Source organism: Crotalus tigris, unplaced genomic scaffold (assembly GCF_016545835.1).
Source record: "Crotalus tigris isolate CLP2741 ecotype Arizona unplaced genomic scaffold, ASM1654583v1 scf7180000019971.1508617, whole genome shotgun sequence".
Taxonomy (NCBI): domain Eukaryota; kingdom Metazoa; phylum Chordata; class Lepidosauria; order Squamata; family Viperidae; genus Crotalus; species Crotalus tigris.
In genome coordinates this window covers 446,285-466,874 of record NW_024097800.1, presented here as the reverse complement: position 1 = coordinate 466,874, position 20,590 = coordinate 446,285, and the positions used below count along the sequence as shown (strand labels likewise).

Below are 20,590 nucleotides of genomic sequence, written 5' to 3'. Positions count from 1 at the left end.
ACGTAACTAATTGCATAATGCTCAATTGAAATTGGAGTAAGGTTAGGTTCACATATTATAGTAAATTGTAATAAGACTAATATAACTTTGCATCAACCCATCTAAATATTCAATATACTTTAACTAGACAAACAAAAAGACTATGTTGTATTTCTTTTTTACATACAACGATTCATAGGAAGCTGTCTTACACGAGATCATATTATTTATTCATGTAATTCAGAATCGGAACACTAAAACATGTTGACTATCAAGTCCCCTTTTCTGGCCTCTAGAACCCAATAGTCAGAAGGTCCCAAGCCTAATAGACAGGAGGCTCCAAATCACTTTTCAAATCCCCATCTCTAATCCTCTCCTCCACACACACACACAAAAAAAAAAAATCAGCCCATTTTGGGCAGTATCCACTTATTCTGAAATAACATGCTGTGCAAAGCCTGCTATAAAGCTGAAATAAGTTACACTCTTGGCACAACCCAATATTTTCAACTCTGACTAGCAGCAGATTTCTATACTTAACACAGGTTTCTACTCAGCTAACTGGCAAATTCCCCATTGTGACATCTTTTGGCACTTTTAGTTGGCAACTCCAGAGATTGAACTTGGATTCTATCTCTAAACAATGTTAATCAAGATTTTTAACAATGAATATTTCTTATCTTTAAAAAGATAAAACATTTAAGTTTCAAAATTAAAAACTTCAGTTGTTCTATTCCTTGCCTTCTTGTAATTCTCTGCATGTTTCCATAGGTTTAATGAGCTCATTCTCCAGTACTGAAGAATTTTTTGTTAAATGATTTTCTTGAGAAGTCTGAATTCTATAATATTCTCCTGTTTCATCCACAAAAAGACAAAAGAAAAAAAATGCAGTTGTTATATCAGCTAAAAAAATGCACCAATGTTCTTAGCTGATATAACAATAAGATTCTTACCAGATTTATAGCACATTTCCTTTATTGCCTTTTCTTCTTCTATATCTTCTGGTGTCTTTGACAATAAATAAGATGCATCTGTATGGAGCAATTTTAAAAGTTATTTCTAATAAAATTCTTTCCAGGCTTTTTCCTGTGCCATATAAAGAAAATCTGAATTGCATTTATATTTATAATACAAAATAAAATCTTTCTTTTATTGACTGAATAGAATTGTTTTAAAAGGAAAAGCTAGATTATTTTTTTCTAAAGAATTCCTATTCTCCACTTTCATTCTTTCCTTCCCAACTGGACATAGGGAAAAAGTAGGTAAAGAGGCTCAGGACATTTTACTGTGGGGCAAGTATTGAATTTATAAGTTTGAAAAAGGGCCACATCTGGCCAAAGTTGCAGAGGAAAATATTCCAGAAAAAAAATCCCTCAAGTGAGAAAAATCTGCTCCTATGGAGAAGGAGATATACACTGGGCTGGTATGTTACTAACTGTTCCATTCTAGGCCCCATTCTCTCTGAGTCACATGTCCCAAAACAGATTGTATGCAGTGGGCCTTAATCTTTCCACTGCACACATAGAAACAAAGGCACAATGCAAATGGAAAGCAAAAGCACATGCATGAGCCATGTTATTTTGTTACATGGAAGAACACAGAGATCTTCTTAATGGCCATTGCTGAGAAGAACTTGGAAATAATTCCAGAATCTATGCTTTCTATGCTTTCTCTTCCTTCTTAGTCTTTCCATCTCAACAGAATGTTGGAGAGAATATGTAAAAGGTCTTGAGATTCTGTCCATCAGTTGAATAAGTCTCTGAAAGCTAGTAAAAGAGGGCCAAATGTGGATTAATGGGACAAAATGACAAAAGAAAGTTCAAAGTAAAAAAAAAGGATAAATTTTCCTGAGGATTCTGGACAAAATATAAAACTTTTTTTCTTTTAACGACCCTGTACTTCCTTGCATCAAAGTCGGGTGACTGAATGGAGTTGAACCTTTACTGGCCAGATGCCCTTCCTGACACCTATGAGTTCACAGCAGACAATTACTCATTGCGCCCAGAGAGAGAAATATCTGCAGCTACCTAGGGTTGAACTCACAGCCTCCTGAATGTGAGATGAGAGCTCCACTTCTAAGCCACTGAGCCGCTCACAAAATATAAAACAATAATAATAGAAAAATCCTTATGCAACCCTTCAGAGAGCACTTGGGGAGTTATTTCAGAATGCTTCATTCTGAGTTCCATTCTAAGTTATCTTCTCTCAGGTTGGGGTTCAGTTTTCATCTCTTTCTAAAACACAGCATGTAGATAAACATGAATGTCTGAAAAATATTTACATTTTTCTTCTTGTTCTTCCTCTTCTTCATCCTCAAGATTGATGGTAATAATAAGTGGAGGATGAATAGGCCTTAATGAATTCTCCTGACCTTTTGTGGAATCTTGATTTTGAGCAGCATGCAAAATTCCTTCCTGAACTTCCCCTTGCAATGTAGAATCTATTGGAAGTAACTTTAAATTCAGTATAAAACTTTTGAATTGAGACTTTGAAGTGTTTAGCAGACTCACAAAAGTCAAAACAAAATTTGATAATTATATTTAGAATGTATTTGATCACCTGAACCACTAACCAAATAAATAAATTGATTAACTTAATATTATGTAATCCTATTCACAATGACATAGGAGAAAATTTTTACATGTTCAGTTGGAATAACTTTCTATTAAGCACCTGTAGGATTTCAGCCTTGGTTCATTAAGTGTTCCAGACAGTTAATACATATTATTCTAACTGGCTTCAGTGAAATTTATTGTGTGATATGTTTATGGCAACAGCAAAGAAAATAAACTCTGAAAGAAAAACATGCCTTGAAGATGCTATTCACTCCCCAAAGTATACAAAATTAATTGCATATCGCAAAAGGGCAACATAAAATGAAAGATCATGCTAAGCATTGGCTTTCAACTATGTTCTGACTAATCATGCATTGTACTAATCTATAATCCATGGTTTATAACTCATAATGACTAGATCCATGATAAAGCCCCCAACTAAATGAACAAAGCCATATTATTAATATTGTAAGGAGTAAAAGGTCTATTGCCTTAGTGGTCAATTATTTCTTGTCTGAAAGGAAAAGTCCTGAATTTAAGATGATCTTAAATTCATAAAAAAGGAGTAAACCAAACTCACCCATACGTAAAAAAATCCTGTGCAATGGCCAGATTCCTCATTTATAAATTTAGAATTCCTGTTTTTAGCTAAAAGCAATCCTCAAATTATATACTCATAAACATAATGTAAAATATAAAAACACCTTCGAGTCCAGCTTAGCTCCTGGGTTGACTTTGTCTTCTTGAAATATTTTTCAATTTCCCATTCAACCCTATAATTTCCCTATAATCAACCATCAAAACATTAATTGCCTCCAGTTCTGATTTTTCTTTGGAGCCCAGAGATAGACAAAAATAGATATACATGCAGACAAAATGCAACCAAATGATTATAATAGCATAAAATATAATAATTAAATGACTTGTAAGGGTAGTCCTTATTTAGCAACCACATTTGGTTCTAGCAACTCAATTGTTAAATGGTCCCTAAGTGAAAATCATGTGACCACACTGTGCTTATGATTTTACACTGGCTTTCCTTTTCTTACAGCATCAGAAGAATATACTCGCAAATAGCTGAGTGTGCCCAATTGGGTTTCCAGAACTCAACTCATGAGGAAGCTAGATGGAAGGGCAAATCTTGTTCCTCACTCCCTTGTCCCTCGGAGTATTCACCCCAGTCCTGGGATAATTAGCAAGAAAAGAATTTTTTTTTTTAAAGAAATACATTCTCTGAAGAGAAAGGAACTGCAAGAGAATAAGCAAGCATACAGTGGGAATATATATAAAAAGGAATGCATTGTTTGTCCAGCCCACTTGCGGATGTGAGCTGCTTAGGAAACAAACAACAGCCTTTAGTGAGAACCTGATTAGGGTCTTCTGATTGTCAGGCAGCGGCACCAGTCAGCCTGAGGGTTCTAATCAACTTATTAAGACTAGAGAGCTAAGCTTGTTAACTTGTGGTTACGCTTTTTGGAGATACATTGTTCTGTGGAGAAAAGCATCTGAGGAAGAGATTACTTCTTTAGGCAATCTATCCTGTGCCTCAGGCACAGGACAATGCATACTAATTCTGCAGAACAAGGCATACCTGCCCAGAGTCACTAAGTTGATAGACAGCTACAGAAATTAATTAAGTAAATAAAATAAACTGACTTTAATAATGAATGCATGACAGAGAGAGAGAGAGAGAGAGAGATGCTGCAAAACTTATAAATGCAGACATTTGTCACAAAATTAGTTTTTCATCAGCATCGTAATATTCTCTAATATTTCAGGCCGTGTCATAAATTTGACAACTTTAACAGCTCAATCATTTATGTATTAAATTTGTAGGCTGCTGGACTCCCAATGACACTTGGTGGTTCACAAGTAAAACTACTAGAGCCAAAATAAATAAATAAATCATACAATTAGTTAAAACTATAGCAGAAAAAGATATCTGTGAAAAGAACAGTTCCATAGCAAAAAAAGAACAGAGCTAGAACCAAAAAATAATAATTAAAATATATTGCCTGTAAAGCACATCTTCAAAATTAATTGATTTCCTATCTTCATATAAGCTGCTTTTTACATACACAATACATGACCACCCATAGAATCACAGAAACCTGAATTCTTTCTTTTGAGAAGAGACAAAAACAAAGGAAGAAACATATGGAAGAGAAGGAGGAGGTCTAAAGAACCAGGACGTCGGTGGTATGAGAGAAGGGAGTACAGGTAATCCCTTGACTTATGATCACAATTGAGCCCAAAATTTTTGTTGCTAAGTGAGACAGTTAAGTGAGTTTTGTCCCATTTTACAACCTTTCTTGCCACAGTTGTTAAGTGCTAGACTGCAGTTGTTAAGTTAGTATACAGTTGTTAAGTGAATCTGGCTTGCACATTGATTTGCTTGTCAGAAGGTTGCAAAAGGTGATCACATGATCCCAGAACACTGCAACCATCATAAATAGGAACCTGTTGTCAAGCGTCCACATTCTGAATACATGACTATGGAGATGCTGCAATGGTTGTAACTGTGACAAACAATCGTAAGCCAATTTTTTCAGTGTTATTGCAACTTCGAACAATCATTAAATGAATGGCTGTAAGTTGAGGACTATCTTTAGTAGGAAACTAAAGGTAGGAACTAAATTAACGGTGTGGAGATGAGGCAAAAAGAAGGCATAAAGAGACAGCAGAGGGAAAGAATTACAACACCAAATCTAAATTCCCATATTCTTAGTAGGTTAACCTGCAAGTACATCCTTAGAAGGGAACTCTTATTCCTAGGGAAAGCAATGTAACACCCTCTCCCTAATCAAAACATGAGACTCTTCTCATCAAGTAAATATGGCACTATTTTGCAATCAGTTTCCTGAAATGTTTGCACACAATTAATATATGCATCAAATCTTTCCTTTTCTTAAGCTTCTACAACTCTGGAAAATCCTAAATCTTTTGCCTTTATTGAAATCTTAACATGCTTTATTTAGGCAGGGGTTTTCTTCTCCACCATTTTCCTACCTAGCTAAAACTAGCATGGAGGAAATGACTTTTCTTTCTAAAACACAGTTCACATAGATTCCATTGAGAATAATAGTAAAAAAAAAACACCTCTCATGCAATTTGCAGAAGAGATTTATGACATATTCCATATGTAGATCTTTCTTCTAATACTCAATTGCCTTTTTTATTAAAGCACAACTTTTCCTCATGTTATTTTTTTCCATACAGAAAATAACATTATATTGGAACCATACTTTTAATATTGCCATAAAATGCAACATTTATCTTTTCAACATTTTATAAACATTTATACCATTTTTTTAAAAGACAAACAAGAAGTTCCTGCATTATGCAGTACATCAGTTATTCATATTGCCTCTCAAGCCCACTTTCTCTGAATATTATACAGGAAAGAGTGCTGAATACTTAACGTATCCTTGCAATACTGTTTTTCTGCATAAATGTTTGGAGAACTGTACCAGAGCAGGCAAAATTAGTTTAAGCATCCTAGAACCCTGGTTGATGGGTATGAATCAGATAAGTGCTTCTCAAACTTTTTTCTTCATTACTCAAAATTACAGATCAGAAAGTCTTTTTTTTTTCAAAGATAATTTTTATTAAGTTTTTTAAAATTTTACAAAAACAAAAACAAAACAATCTTCCCCCCCACCTCCCCAACCCTCCCATTCCCACCCGCGATCTTCCCAGAGCTGAATATAGGCTTAATTAAAATTTGACCAAAAAAACTAAGAAAAAAATATAAACCATAATTGAGTCTAGCATTAGTTAAAAATCTAAATACATTAATTAGAAAAATTATAAAATAATTAACAATAGTATATATATAAAAAAACAAAAAATAAATGTTTAACAAAGAAAAGAATAGAGGAAGAGAAAAAAAAATAAAAAAGGGAAAAAAGAAGAAAAAAAAAGAAAAAAAGAGAAACAAAAGAAACAAAATATTCCATTTTAAATATAAATTATTAAAAAACTAAATAATATTTTTTATATCCAACTTATGTTGTATAAAATCTATCCATTTTTTCCATACCACAACATACTTCTCTTGCGATTGATCCTTCAAGAAAGCCGAAATCTTTGCCATTTCCGCCAGGTAAGAAACTTTGAGAAACCACTCTTGCAAAGTAGGCAAAGATTCCTTCTTCCAACATTGCCCTACTAACAACCTTGCGACTGTAATTAAATTTAACATCAATGTAATCTCCTTGGTATCACAATCAATAACAATACCTAACAAAAACAATTGTGGGGTAAATTTTACCCTCCTTCTAAAAATTCTTTGAATATTCCACCATATCTTAATCCAAAAGGCTTTTATATTTTTACACGACCACCAGATATGATAATAAGTAGCATCCAGACATCCACATCTCCAACATTTAGGCTGTAAGTCAGGATACATACGAGACATTTTTTGTGGATCAAGGTGCCATCTGTAAAACATTTTGTAAAAATTCTCCCTTAAATTCTGAGCTTGTGTAAATTTAACATTTCTCACCCAAATAGTTTCCCAAGTATCTAATAGAACTGGTTCACCAAAATTTTGTGCCCATTTAATCATACATTCTTTAACTAATTCTGCTTCTGAGTCCAATTCTACTAACACCCCATAAATTCTCTTAATGTGAGTTCGTCTTTGATCTTTTACTTGTTTAAAAAAATTCTCATCTTCTCTAAGCAAACCCACATTACAATCTACCTTCCATCTATCCACAATTTGTCTGTATTGAAACCATGAATATATAATATTTTCTTGTGCTAGATCTTCCAAAGATTTTAACTGCCAATTTTTACCATCCCATCTAAGTAATTGTGCATAAGAAACACTATCCATCTTAACTCCTCTCCTTATCCCCTCTATCGCGTGCCATGGTATGGCCCATAATGGAATTTTAGAATCAGTTCTATAATATTTCCTCCAGACCCGAAGTAAGGAAATCCTTATAATATGAGATTTAAAAACACTGTCAACCTTTTTATTAAAAATTAAATAGGCATGCCATCCAAAAAGTAAATCCCACCCCTCCAAGAGGAGTATTTCTACATTTGTTAAGTTAATCCAATCACTAATTAATGTTAAAACCACAGCATCATAATACAATTTCAAGTTCGGTACCTTGAGTCCACCTCTCTCACGAGTATCTTGCATAATTTTAAGTTTTACTCTTGGTTTTTTCCCTGCCCAGATAAATTTGTTGATACCTTTCTGCCATTCATTTAAGTTAACCTCATTCTTTAAAATAGGTATCATTTGAAATAAAAAAAGAAACTTTGGCAGAACATTCATTTTAATCGCCGCAATTCTTCCCAAAAGGGATAATTGCAACTTCTCCCAATTTTTCAATTCTCTTTGTATCTTGACCCACAGCTTTTCATAATTATTTTTATACAGTTTTGCATTAGAGACAGATAAAATAACCCCCAAATATTTTACCTTATCAACAACCTCGAAATCTGTCAAATTAACCAAGGTCTGCTTATCAAGATTAGTCATATTTTTGGATAATATTTTAGTCTTATTGTTGTTAATTTTAAAACCTGAAACCTGTCCATATTGATGTATCAATTGTAGTAACTCTACTACAGAATGAATAGGTTGTGATAAGGTAACCACCAAATCATCTGCAAAAGCTCTTAATTTATATTCTTTTTTATTGACTTCTATTCCTTTTATTTGCTGTGATTCTCGAATTTTAATCAGCAATATTTCCAAAGTTAGAACAAACAGCAATGGTGACAATGGACATCCCTGTCTAGTCCCTTTTTCTATTGTGAAAACCTCTGACAAACCCCCATTAACTATAAGTTGTGCCATTTGTTTTTGATAAATAACACCAAGAGCTTGTAGAATTTTTCCTCCAAAATTCATTTTCTCAATTAATCTTAACATAAATTGCCAATTCACTTGATCAAAAGCTTTTTCAGCATCTAAAAATATCAATCCTGCGGAAACTTGATTATTTTTATCTAAGTATTTTAATAAATTAATAATTTGTCTGACATTATTCTTCATATACCTTCCAGTTATAAAACCTGTTTGGTCTGTGTGTATAACATGATGCAAAACCCTCATGAGCCTATTGGCTAAAATTTTCGCAAAAATCTTATAATCTACATTTAAAAGAGATATAGGTCTATAATTCTTTGGTAAAGTAAGATCTTGATCTTCTTTTGGAATTAAAGATATAAAAGCTCTACCCCATGACGGGGGAATCTCTGAGCCCTGTAATATATTGTTAAAAAGTTCTCTTAAAGGTTGAACCATCTCTTGTATCAAAGTTTTATAATAAATAGATGTCAGGCCGTCCGTGCCCGGTGCTTTACCTAATTTTAATTCTTTAATCACCATCTCAATTTCATCATTAGTAATCAGACCATTAATTTCTTGTTTCTGATCTTCTGTTAATTTCGGGAAGTTGGCTTGATTTAAGTAGTTATCTATATCTAAAACCTGTACTTTAGTACTCTTGTATAATTTTTGGTAGTAATCTAAAAAAGATTTCTTAATCAACTCCTTCTGATATACCAATTTACCATTATAATTTATTTTATCTATAATTCTCTGTCTCTGTTTCTTTCTCAATTGATATGCCAACCATCTCCCTGGTTTGTTAGCATTACAAAATATATTTTGTTTCATATACAATAAATTAGTTGCAGTTTGGTCAGCCATCAGCATGTTAAATTGTGATTTAAGCAATTTTATAGATTCTTTAACCTTCTCATCTGTAGGATTTAAAATCAAAGTTTTTTCTTTTAATTTAATCTCATTTTCCAGTTCCTTACATTTCTGAATCTGCTTCTGTCTATAAGCATTATTCATTTGTATCAAAATCCCTCGCATAAAGGCTTTACCTGCATCCCATACCATAGACATTGAAGTTCCCTTATGCATATTTAAAACAAAATAATCCTTTAAATGCTCCTTTAATTTTTGGACATTCTTTTCTTGTCTAAATAAGTTTTCATTCATCCTCCACGATCTCCTCTCCTCTTTTTCATCGACCAACTCCATCCAAACTGGACTATGATCCGTCAATGTCCTAGGAAAAATTTTAACGTTCTTTACCCTAAAAAATAAATCAGTTGTGATAAAAAAGAAGTCAATCCTTGAAAAAGATTGGTGTCTATCTGAAAAGAAGGTGAAATCTCTCTCCTCCTGATTGCGTTCACGCCAATAATCTCTCAGCTCCCAATCCTCTTTCAACTCAAAGAAGGTTTTAGGTAATTTAGCCTGTTTGAAAGAGATAGAAGATCCTTTTTTGTCTCTTTGAGTATCTAACACACATTCCAGTCTCCCATTAATATAACAGATCTGTAATCCAACAAAGTTAATTTCTGATGTAGCAGTCTATAAAATTGTTCCTGTTGTTGATTTGGTGCGTACAATCCCACTATAAGTACTTTCTTACCATATAAAACAATTTCAATCATAACATATCTCCCTTGAAGATCAGATTCTACCAAACAGGCTGATAAATTTTGCTTAACATAAATAACTACTCCCCCATTTTTCCCAGGGGCAGAAGATACAAAATGAGATCCCAAGCGAGCATTAACAAGATATTTTTGATCTTTAAGTATAATATGTGTTTCCTGCAAGCAAATAATATCATTATTGTGTTGCTTTATGTAATGAAAGATTTTCTTTCTCTTTTGAGGGGAGTTAAGGCCATTAGCATTCCAGGTCAGGAACTTTACCATCTCCCTTAACCAGAAGCCTGGAGAAGACTGCTTGAAGATCTGCCATTGAGGAATGTGCTGCAGAACTCTTGGGTCTTGCTCCTCCCACCGGCAATGAAACAATTTCTTGAAGAGAATCTTTAACTTCTTTCTTCTGTTGTTCCTTTTCCTTACGTCTGTGTGCTGCACGGGTCATTCTTTGCTCTTTGATCTCTGTTTGTCGCGACCACTCCAGCTGTAGCTTTCCAGGAACCATCACACCTAATCCTTCAGACTGCTGTTCTATCTCTTTATCATCCAAACCTTTCTGCATCATAGATGATGGTGAGCCTGCTCCCAGGACCGAACTATAAAACTCCTTTGCTTTAGTGACTGTATTGAGTCTATAACGCATCCGCGCATGGCTCACGACAATACCCATCAGAATCTCCCATCTAAATGGCATCATTCTTTTTTTAAGCTCATTAGCTAAAAAGGCAAAGTCTCTTTTCTTTCTTAAAATTTTAGATGGGATCTCCTTTAAAATAATAACATCTTGAGCAGCAATCTGGAATCTCTTATTATAGAAAGCTTGTATGATTTCATTACGCAGAGATCTCTTTGCAAAATAAATCACCACATCTCTTGGTAAATTTTTTTGTTTTGCGACCCAAGAGTTAATTCTGTAGATTTTTTCAACTTCTCTAAATATCTCTTCTTTATTTCTATTCAAAATAAGAGCAAGGTCATTTACCACAACCTCTGACAGGTCCTGCTGCATGTCCTCTTTTAGCCCCCTAATTCTTAAAGCATATTCCATTTCCCTATACTGAGACATAACAATGTCATCTTGTGAAGTTTCCATCTTTTTTTCCATGCCTTCAAACTTGTCTTCCAGAATGTCAACCTTGTCTGCAACCTCTTCCACTCTAGAGTCTAGCTTCTCAACCACAGAAGCAAGTCCTGTTAATGCCATAACTATGTCTTGCCTCAGAATAGAATTGTTCTGCTCCAAAAGCTCCTTCATTTCCCCTTTAATTTGGATTTTGTTCTGCTCTAAAAGCTCCTTCATTTCCCCTCTAATTTGAGATACAGCATTTCCCATTATATCATTCATATCTTGTACCGTTATTGTTGGCAAAGGAGGAGAGGGTGGTGGTATAGTTTTAGGTTGTCGTGCCGGTAGAATCGCAGGAGAAGAAGCTACCTTTGGAACTGTGGAAGCTGCTTGTCTCTTTGAAGCCATTTTTAAAAAAGAACAAAAGATCTTGTTTCTTCTTTCTTCCTTCTTAAAAAAAAGAAAAGCAATAAAAAATATCCTCAAAAAGAATAAAAAAAACAAAGGAGAGTTTAAAAAATCTCAAATCCAGCTTTTAAAAAAAGGAAAAAAGTTTAAAAGAAAGCTATATAATCCATAACATTCCGTTTGACTCACTTTCTTCCGGAAGAAAAAAAAAAAAACTTTCAAATCACCATTTTACTTTCACTCTCCAGCCAAACAAAAAAAAGTCAACCTAAACTAAAAATCAAATAAAAACCAATAAGTTCAATCCTTTACCCAGCTCTGTCCGTTTTAAAAATAACTCACCAAGTTTCTTTAAGCACGGAGGTGATAGCAGCGTTTTACTTTGTTCCCAAAGGAACAAAGACAGCTGGGAGGCGGAGGCAGCCCGAACTCCGAGGGAGCTCTCTCTTCACCCGCCAAGAAAAAAATTCCTGGGGTGTTTGAGAGGCTCTACCTCTATTCGGGTGATTCTCTTCCCCCCCCTTTGCCCAGGAGGGGGATTTCGAGCCGCGGGACAGCTGGTATCTGCTGCACTCCGCGGTTCTCACGCTCTCCCAGGAGGACGGCTACAAGGTAGCCGCCATCATCGACGCTATCCACCGGAAGTCCTCAGATCAGAAAGTCTTACAAAACTTTGAGGACCTGTCACAATTCCTTCAGTACTGTTATAACTTCAAACAGTCAAACAGTCACTGAACAAATGGCCATAAATTGAGGACTACTTGTATTATACAAACAGTATTCATTGAACAAAATTTAAGTCATTTGGACAGATTACCATTGGTAATTTCATTGATTTTCCTTTTGATAGGAATAGAGATTTTCAAATATATTTTAGCACACATGACAATCTTTACATTTTATGTCTCTGTTGTGATGTTTAATGGGTTTGTGGGTGTTGTTATCAAAAGAAAAAACACTTTTACCCAATTTGGGGTAATTTACTCAGGTTTGGGAAGCACTGATTTTAAAATATCAGTAGTAGCAATAAAATGACAGTGAAACCAAATGATATTCACTCTTTATTATAAATAGGCAACTATATCAAAACTCCCAAGGATAACTGCTTCATTTAAAAGGACTGTTTAAATTGCATCAAGTACACTCACAAAAGAATGCCAAATGTTAAAAGTAAGCTGTTCTGCGGTTCAAAACCTCCTTCCCGGGCAAAGGGAGGGAGGGTAGTATCATCATACAGCCTCTGAAATTCCCCAAATAATTTTTTGGGGGGGGAGAAAACAATGCTCCCACGGAGTTCAGATTGTCTCCGCTTCTCAGCTGTCTTTCTCTATAGGGACAAAGCAAGACGCCGCTCCCACCTCTGCTGTTAAAGTGATCTGGTGAGTTATCTTAAAAGCGGACAGAGCTGAATAGAGGATTTTACTTTTTTTGGGGGGGATTTTAAGTTTAAAGATTGATTTTTATTCCCCCCTTTTTTCTTCTTTTTTGCTGAGAGGGAAAGTAAAATGGCGATCGGCAGGTTTTTTTCTTTTTAAGTGATTGGAATGGAACGGAACGGATTTGAATGATTTTTTGAAGGTGGATCTGGGTTTTAGGAGGAGTATTTTCCCTCTCTGTTTAACTTTTTTTCGTTACTTTTTTAAGGGATTTTTTTTTGTATTTTTCTGTATTATTTTCAAGGAGGAAAGAAGAAATAAATCTTTGAAGATGGCTTCAAAGCGTCAAGTGACTTCTACAGTACCTAAGGTGGCCTCTTCTCCTGCGATATTACCAGCACAACAACCTAAAGCTACACCACCATCTTCTCCTCCTCTGCAACCAATAATGGTAAAAGATATGCAAGATATAATGGGAAATGCTATATCTCAAATTAGAGGGGAAGTGAAAGAGCTTTTAGCGGAGAATAATAGTATTTTGAGGCAAGATATAGTTTTGGCTTTAAAAGGACTTGCTTCTGTGGTTGAAAAATTGGACTCTCGAGTTGAAGAAGTTGCAGACAAAGTGGAGGTGTTGGAGGAAAAATTTGAAGGAATGGAAAAAAAGGTGGAAATTTCTCAAGATGAAATTGTTATGTCTCAATATAGAGAGATGGAATTTGCTTTAAGAATCAGAGGCTTGAGAGAAGACATGCAACAGGACCTGAGAGAGATGGTAGTAAATGACTTTGCTGTGATTTTGGGCAGAGAAAAAGAGGAAATATCTAGAGAAGTTGAAAAAATATTTAGAGTTAACTCCTGGGTTGCAAAGCAAAGAAATCTGCCAAGAGATGTGGTAATTTACTTTGGGAAAAGATCTCTGCGCAATGAAATCATACAAGCTTTTTACAATAAGAGGTTTCAGATTGCTGCACAAGATGTTATAATTTTAAAGGAGATCCCATCTAAAATTTTAAGAAGAAGAAAAGAGTTTACTTTTTTAGCAGATGAACTTAAAAAAAGGCTGATGCCATTCAGATGGGATATTCCGATTGGAATCGTGGTGAGCCATGCGGGGACACGCTATAGACTTAATATTGTTTCTAAAGCAAAGGAGTTTTATATTTCGGTCCTGGGAGCACACTCATCACCACCTACAATGTTTAAAGTCTTGGATGGGAAGGAGGTTGAACAGCAGTCTGAAGAAGCTGTATTGATGAAAGCTGGAAAATCACAGGCTGAGTGGTTTCAACAAGCTGAGATGAAAGAGCAAAGAATGACTCGGGCAGCGCATAGACATAAGGAAAAGGAACAACAGAAGAAAGATGTTAAAGAAGTTCCACAAGAATTTGTTTCTGAGCCTGTGGGAGGAGCAAGACCTAAGAGATCTTTGGTACAATCTTCAATGGCAGATCTTCAAGCAGTCTTCTCCAGGCTTTTGGATGAGGGAGATGGTAAAGCTCCTGACATGGAATGCTAATGGCCTTAATTCCCCTCAAAAGAGAAAGAAAATATTTCACTATTTGAAGCAACATAATAATGACATTATTTGTTTGCAGGAAACGCATATTATCTCTAAGGATCAAAAATATTTAGTTAATGCTCGATTGGGATCTCACTTTGTATCTTCTGCTCTTGGGAAAAAAGGGGGTGTAGTTATCTATGTTAAGCAAAATTTATCAGCTCGTTTAGTAGATTCTGATCCTCAAGGGAGATATGTTATGATTGAAGTGGGATTGTATGGTAAGAAAATACTTATAGTAGGTTTGTACGCACCAAATCAACAACAGGAACAATTTTATAGGTTGCTATATCAAAAACTGATTTTACTGGATTATAGATCTGTTATATTAATGGGAGATTGGAATGGAGTTTTAGATACATATAGAGATAAAAAAGGACTTTCTACTTCTTTTAAACAGGCCAAATTACCTAAGGCCTTTTTTGATTTGAAAGAGGACTGGGAGTTGCGAGACTATTGGCGAGAACATAATTTGGAAGAGAGAGATTTCACCTTTTTTTCGGACAGACATCAATCTTTTTCAAGAATTGACTTTTTTCTGATCATAACGGATTTATATTTTAGGGTAAAGAATGTAAAGATATTTCCAAGGACATTGACAGATCATAGTCCAGTGTGGATGGAATTGGATACTGAAAAAGAGGAGAGGAGATCTTGGAGGTTGAATGAAAATTTGTTTAGACAAGAAAAGAATGTTCAGAAACTTAAAGAGCACTTAAAGGAATATTTTATTTTAAATATGCATAAGGGAACTTCAATGTCAATGGTATGAGACGCAAGTAAAGCTTACATGCGTGGGGTTTTGATACAAATGAATAAGACTTATAGACAGAAACAGGTGCAGAAACGTAAGGAGTTGGAAGATGAGATTAAATTAAAAGAAAAAGTTTTAATTTCGAATCCTACAGATGAGAAGGTTAAGGAATCCATAAAATTGCTTAAATCGCAATTTAATATGTTAATGGCAGATCGGACTGCAACTAATTTATTGTATATGAAACATAACACATTTTGTAACGCTAATAAGCCAGGGAGATGGCAGGCTTATCAACTGCAAAAGAAACAGAAGTCGAGAATTATAGATAAAATAAATTATAATGGTAAATTGGTACTCCAGAAGGAATTGATTAAGAAATCTTTTTTAGATTATTATAAGAAATTATATATGGGCAGGAAAGTACAGGTTTCAGATATAGATAAATATTTACAAGATGCTTATTTTCCTAAATTAACAGAAGATCAGAAACAAGAAATTAATGGATTGATTACTATAGAGGAAATGATGACAGCAATTAAAGAATTAAAGTTAGGTAAAGCACCTGGTACTGATGGATTGACATCAATTTATTATAAGACTTTGATAGATGAGTTGATAGAACCTTTAAGGGAACTTTTTAATAATATATTACAGGGTTTAGAGACCCCCTTGTCTTGGGGTAGAGCTTTTATATCTTTGATCCCAAAAGAAGACCAAGATCTTACTCTACCAAAGAATTATAGACCTATATCTCTTTTGAATGTAGATTATAAGATTTTTTCGAAAATTTTAGCTAATAGATTTATGATTGTGTTGAATCAACTAGTACGTATGGATCAAACTGGCTTTATAACTGGAAGGTATATGAAAAATAATGTTTGACAAATTATTAACTTAATAGAATATTTGGATAATAACAACCAAATCTCTGCAGGTTTGATATTTTTAGATGCTGAAAAAGCTTTTGATTAATTAAATTGGCAATTTATGTTAAGATTGGTTGAGGAAATGAACTTTGGAGATAAAATTTTACAGGCTCTTCGAGTCATTTATCAAAAACAAAAGGCACAACTTATAGTTAATGGAGGTTTATCAGAGGTATTCTCAATTGAAAAGGGGACCAGACAGGGTTGTCCATTGTCCCCATTGCTGTTTGTTTTAACTTTGGAAATTTTATTGATCAAAATTCGGGAATCATCGAAAATAAAAGGAATAGAAATTAATAAAAAAGAATATAAACTAAGGGCCTTTGCAGATGATCTGGTTGTTACTTTATCTCAACCAATTTATTCCGTAACGGAGTTGTTACCATTGATAAATCAGTATGGACAAGTTTCAGGTTTTAAAATTAATAATAAGACTAAAATATTGCCTAAGAACATGACCAACTTGGATAAGGAGACCTTGGTTAGATTGACAGGCTTTGAGGTCGTTAATAAGGTAAAATATTTGGGTGTTATTCTATCTGCTTCCAATGCAAAACTGTATAAAAATAATTATGAAACGCTGTGGGTTAGAATACAAAAGGATTTGGACAATTGGAAAAAGCTGCAATTGTCCCTTTTGGGGAGAATAGCAGTGATTAAAATGAATGTTCTGCCAAAATTTCTTTTTTTATTTTAAATGATACCTATTTTAAAGAAAGAAGCAAATTTAGATGAGTGGCAATAAATTTATTTGGGCAGGGAAAAAACCAAGAGTAAAACTTAAAATTTTACAAGATATACGAGAGGTGGACTTAAGGTACCGAATTTGAAATTGTATTATGATGCTGTGGTCTTAACATCAATCAGTGATTGGGTTAATCTAACAAATGTAGATATACTCCTTTTGGAGGGATGGGATTTACTTTTTGGATGGCATGCCTATTTAATTTATAATAAAAAGGTTGATAGGGTTTTTAGATCTCATATCTTAAGAATTTCTTTACTTCGGGTTTGGAAGAAATATTATAGAAGTGATTCAAGAATTCCATTATGGGCTATTCCATGGCATGCAATAGAAGGAATAAGGAGAGGAGTTAAGATGGATACTATTTCTTATACACAATTACTTAAGTGGGATGGTAAAAATTGGCAATTAAAATCTATGGATGAATTAGCACAAGAAAATATTATTTATTCATGGTTTCAGTATAGACAACTATTGGAAAGGTGGAAGATAGATTATAAGGTGGGCTTGCTTAGAGAGGATGAGAATTTGTTAAAACAAATTAGAGATCAAAGTCGAACCCATATTAAAAGAATTTATGGTGTCTTGGTGGAATTGGATTCAGAAGCAGAGCTAGTTAAAGACTGTATGGTTAAGTGGGCACAAAATTTTGATGAACCGATTTTATTAGATACATGGGAGATTAGTTGGGTGAGGAATGTTAAATTCAAGCAAGCCCAAAACTTACGGGAAAATTTTTATAAAATGTTTTATAGATGGCACCTTGATCCACAAAAAATGTCTTGTATGTATCCAAACCTGCAGCCTAAATGTTGGAGATGTGGTTGCTTGGATGCTACTTATTATCATATCTGGTGGTCATGCAAAAGTATAAAAGCTTTTTGGATTAAGATATGGTGGAATATTCAAAGAATTTTTAAAAGAAGGATAAAATTTACTCCACAATTGTTCTTATTGGGTATTGTTCCGGATTGTGATGACAAAGAGATTATTTTAATGTTAAATTTAATTACTGCGGCTAGGTTGTTAATAGGGCAATATTGGAAGAAGGAATTTTTGCCTACTTTGCAAGAATGGTTTTTTAAAGTTTCTTACTTAGCGGAAATGGCAAAAATTTCGGCTTTCTTGAAAGATCAATCGCAAGAGAAGTATCTCTTGGTGTGGAAAAGATGGATAAATTTTATACAATATAGGTATGATATAAGAAAATATTATCTAGCTTTTGAATAATTTATATTTAAAGTTTAAGATATTATCTAGAAGTGTAATTATTATTATTTTTTAATTTTTTATTTTTTTTATCTTCTTTTTTTTCCTCTTTTTGTTTTTTATATATAATGGAGTTAAAGTATTTTACAACTTGTTTATTGAGTGTAATTATATTTGCTTAAGGTTTATTTGGGCTTAAAACTTTTTTTCTTTTAAGTTCTAGTTAAGCCTGTACTCAGCTCTGGGAAGATTGGGGGAGGGTTTTGGGGTGGGTTGGGAGGGATTGGGGAAGGGGCTTTTATTGTAAAATTTTAAAAAAATTTAATAAAAAAAAAAAGTAAGTAAGATGTCTCCTGAAACTAAACATAACTTTGCAGAAATTCCAGAGATTTCACAGCTGAATTTGAAGCCCTATAAATGTGTCGAAGTTTAGAGCCTAAGATGCCCAAGACCCCAATCTAATATATAATTACATTCAATCAAGGCAATTCAACTTTACTTAGCTGAATGTGAGTTGCTGTTGAACCTTGTATCACTTAGTCTTATAATCTAACCATTGTATCTAAGGGTTTATCAAGATGTAGGCCTCCCCTAATTTCATTCACCAATCAGCACAAACTTGTGGCAATTCAGAAGATACATAGAAGAAATTTTCTAGGAGGAGATTTCCTCTGGAATTAAACAAAAAACAGACAACCTTGATGTCCTTTCCGATCACATAACTGACATCCCTTGGAAACACAGTCCAGGGCTCAACACAATATTTGGAAGTGGATGCTAAAGCCAAATTACATCAGGCAAACAAAATGAAGACCATCCTCTATTAGTGTTAACTTCATTTTCCTGGAGGGAGGAGGTAGCAATGATCCTTGAAACATTACACTGCCAAACTACAGTAAAATATTGATTAGCTACAGTAAAATATTGATTAGCTACAGCTATCCATCTCCACCAGTAGAAACAAACCATGTTTCTAATAAAATGTGATACAGAACAACCAAAATGGCAATTACCGTCAAAAGAGGCAGTAAATAGGAAACTGATAGGAACCCAATCAGTAACGATAAACTATCTTGCTTTAGGTCAGTGGTGAAGAACCTATGGCACGTGTGCCAGAGGCGGCACTCGGAGCCCTCTCTGTGGACACGCGTGCCATTGCCCAGCCCCACCTCCCCCACAGCCCCTTCCTCCCCAGCAGCCCTCCCGGAAGAGAGTCTTCCTCAGGCACGGCCGTGTGAGCAGCGCAGCCAAGGACATGGCAGCTGGGCAGGAGGGACAAGACTCCGCCCTTGCGCCCCATCGCATGCAGATGATGCTGTGGGGTGAGGGCATAGGGCATGGCTGCCATGGCACTGCAAGGCTGCCTGGGCGATCTGCAGCGGGCCATGGAGGTGGTGAGTGGCCCTGCAGGTGGGCGGGGCAGGGGGCCAACTGGGGGGCAGGGCGGTTTTTGGGCACTCGGTCTCTAAAAGGTTCGCCATCACTGCTTTAGCTCATTTAATTGGTCCACTAAAACATTTCTTCTCTGCCAGAAGGGAAGCACATCACAAAAATGATTCTAAACCTCTCTACCAAGATTAGATTGATACAGACCATGCTGGCCTTCTATAATGGCTTAAATACAAAAATGTATCGCTGAACTTGAGGAATTATGTATGTGAAAGAACCCATGCAATAATTGTCTTGATTTGTTGTAGTTGAGTTGTTTATCTTAGGTGCTGAATATACATATATTATTCTATTGTTATGTGCTTTATTTTTACAGTTGTTGAGTGGCCATATAAATTCAAATCATAGACAGACAGACAAATGGATGGATGGATAGTTCAAAAAGTCTGAACATAGAGAAGTGAATTCCAGATTTAACAAAGTTTTGGTTCCCATTAACTTTAATACTGTTATCTGCAAAATTCTTAACAGTTTTAACGGGCACTGTATTAATTATTATATTAATAATAATATGCTGTGAGAACAGCCTTAAAAACAAAGATTGACCCCATTCTAATCAGATTATGAATAAGAACTTTGATTCAATATATAAAAACTAATTACTTGTAGGATGTTGCTCATTAATAATATAGAAGTGAAACACATGTAATTGACTTTATTTCAGTTCCTAGAATATGGAAAAGATACTCACCATTACTAGGGGGCAAAAAAAGTCCATTAATATTACGAGGTTTCCTGTGATGGAAGACACAACTGATCCTCACACAGCCTAAAGGCTGTGTTTCCCAGAAGCATGAGATGCTGTTGTATTTTTGCTATAGAAGAAAACATGGATGGTTCCATATTTAATGATTCAATAGAAATTATCAGGAAGGAAATTCTGCAATTCATAATCTAAACTATGAAGAATAGAAATGGAACAAAGCATTAAAAAAAGACTTTGCATTTTAACATTTGCAGTTTGATCCCCACTGCTATATACTATGTGATTTTGCTGAAATTGTTTGGATTACTTTCAAATCTAAAGATTTGATTGGCATCAAATAGGTATCAAACAACAATTAGAATTCTTGTTTATTATAAGTGCTATAGTTGCTGCACAGAGAGTCTTCA

The 20,590-nt window shown here is 34.6% G+C and overlaps 1 protein-coding gene across 8 annotated transcripts in view; it reads right to left on the bottom strand.

Moving 5' to 3' along the window:
• The window catches only part of CUNH12orf50 (chromosome unknown C12orf50 homolog), a 36,789-nt gene that overhangs the window by 9,455 nt on the left and 6,744 nt on the right, over nucleotides 1-20,590 (bottom strand). For all 8 annotated transcript variants that reach the window (XM_039365200.1, XM_039365195.1, XM_039365203.1 and 5 more), the window contains 4 exons: nucleotides 20,169-20,292; nucleotides 2,261-2,419; nucleotides 933-1,010; nucleotides 721-831 (listed from right to left, as the gene is read on the bottom strand). In XM_039365200.1, coding sequence (XP_039221134.1) covers nucleotides 721-831; nucleotides 933-1,010; nucleotides 2,261-2,419; nucleotides 20,169-20,292 — 472 coding nt within the window. The remainder of the gene's footprint in view (nucleotides 1-720; nucleotides 832-932; nucleotides 1,011-2,260; nucleotides 2,420-20,168; nucleotides 20,293-20,590) is intronic.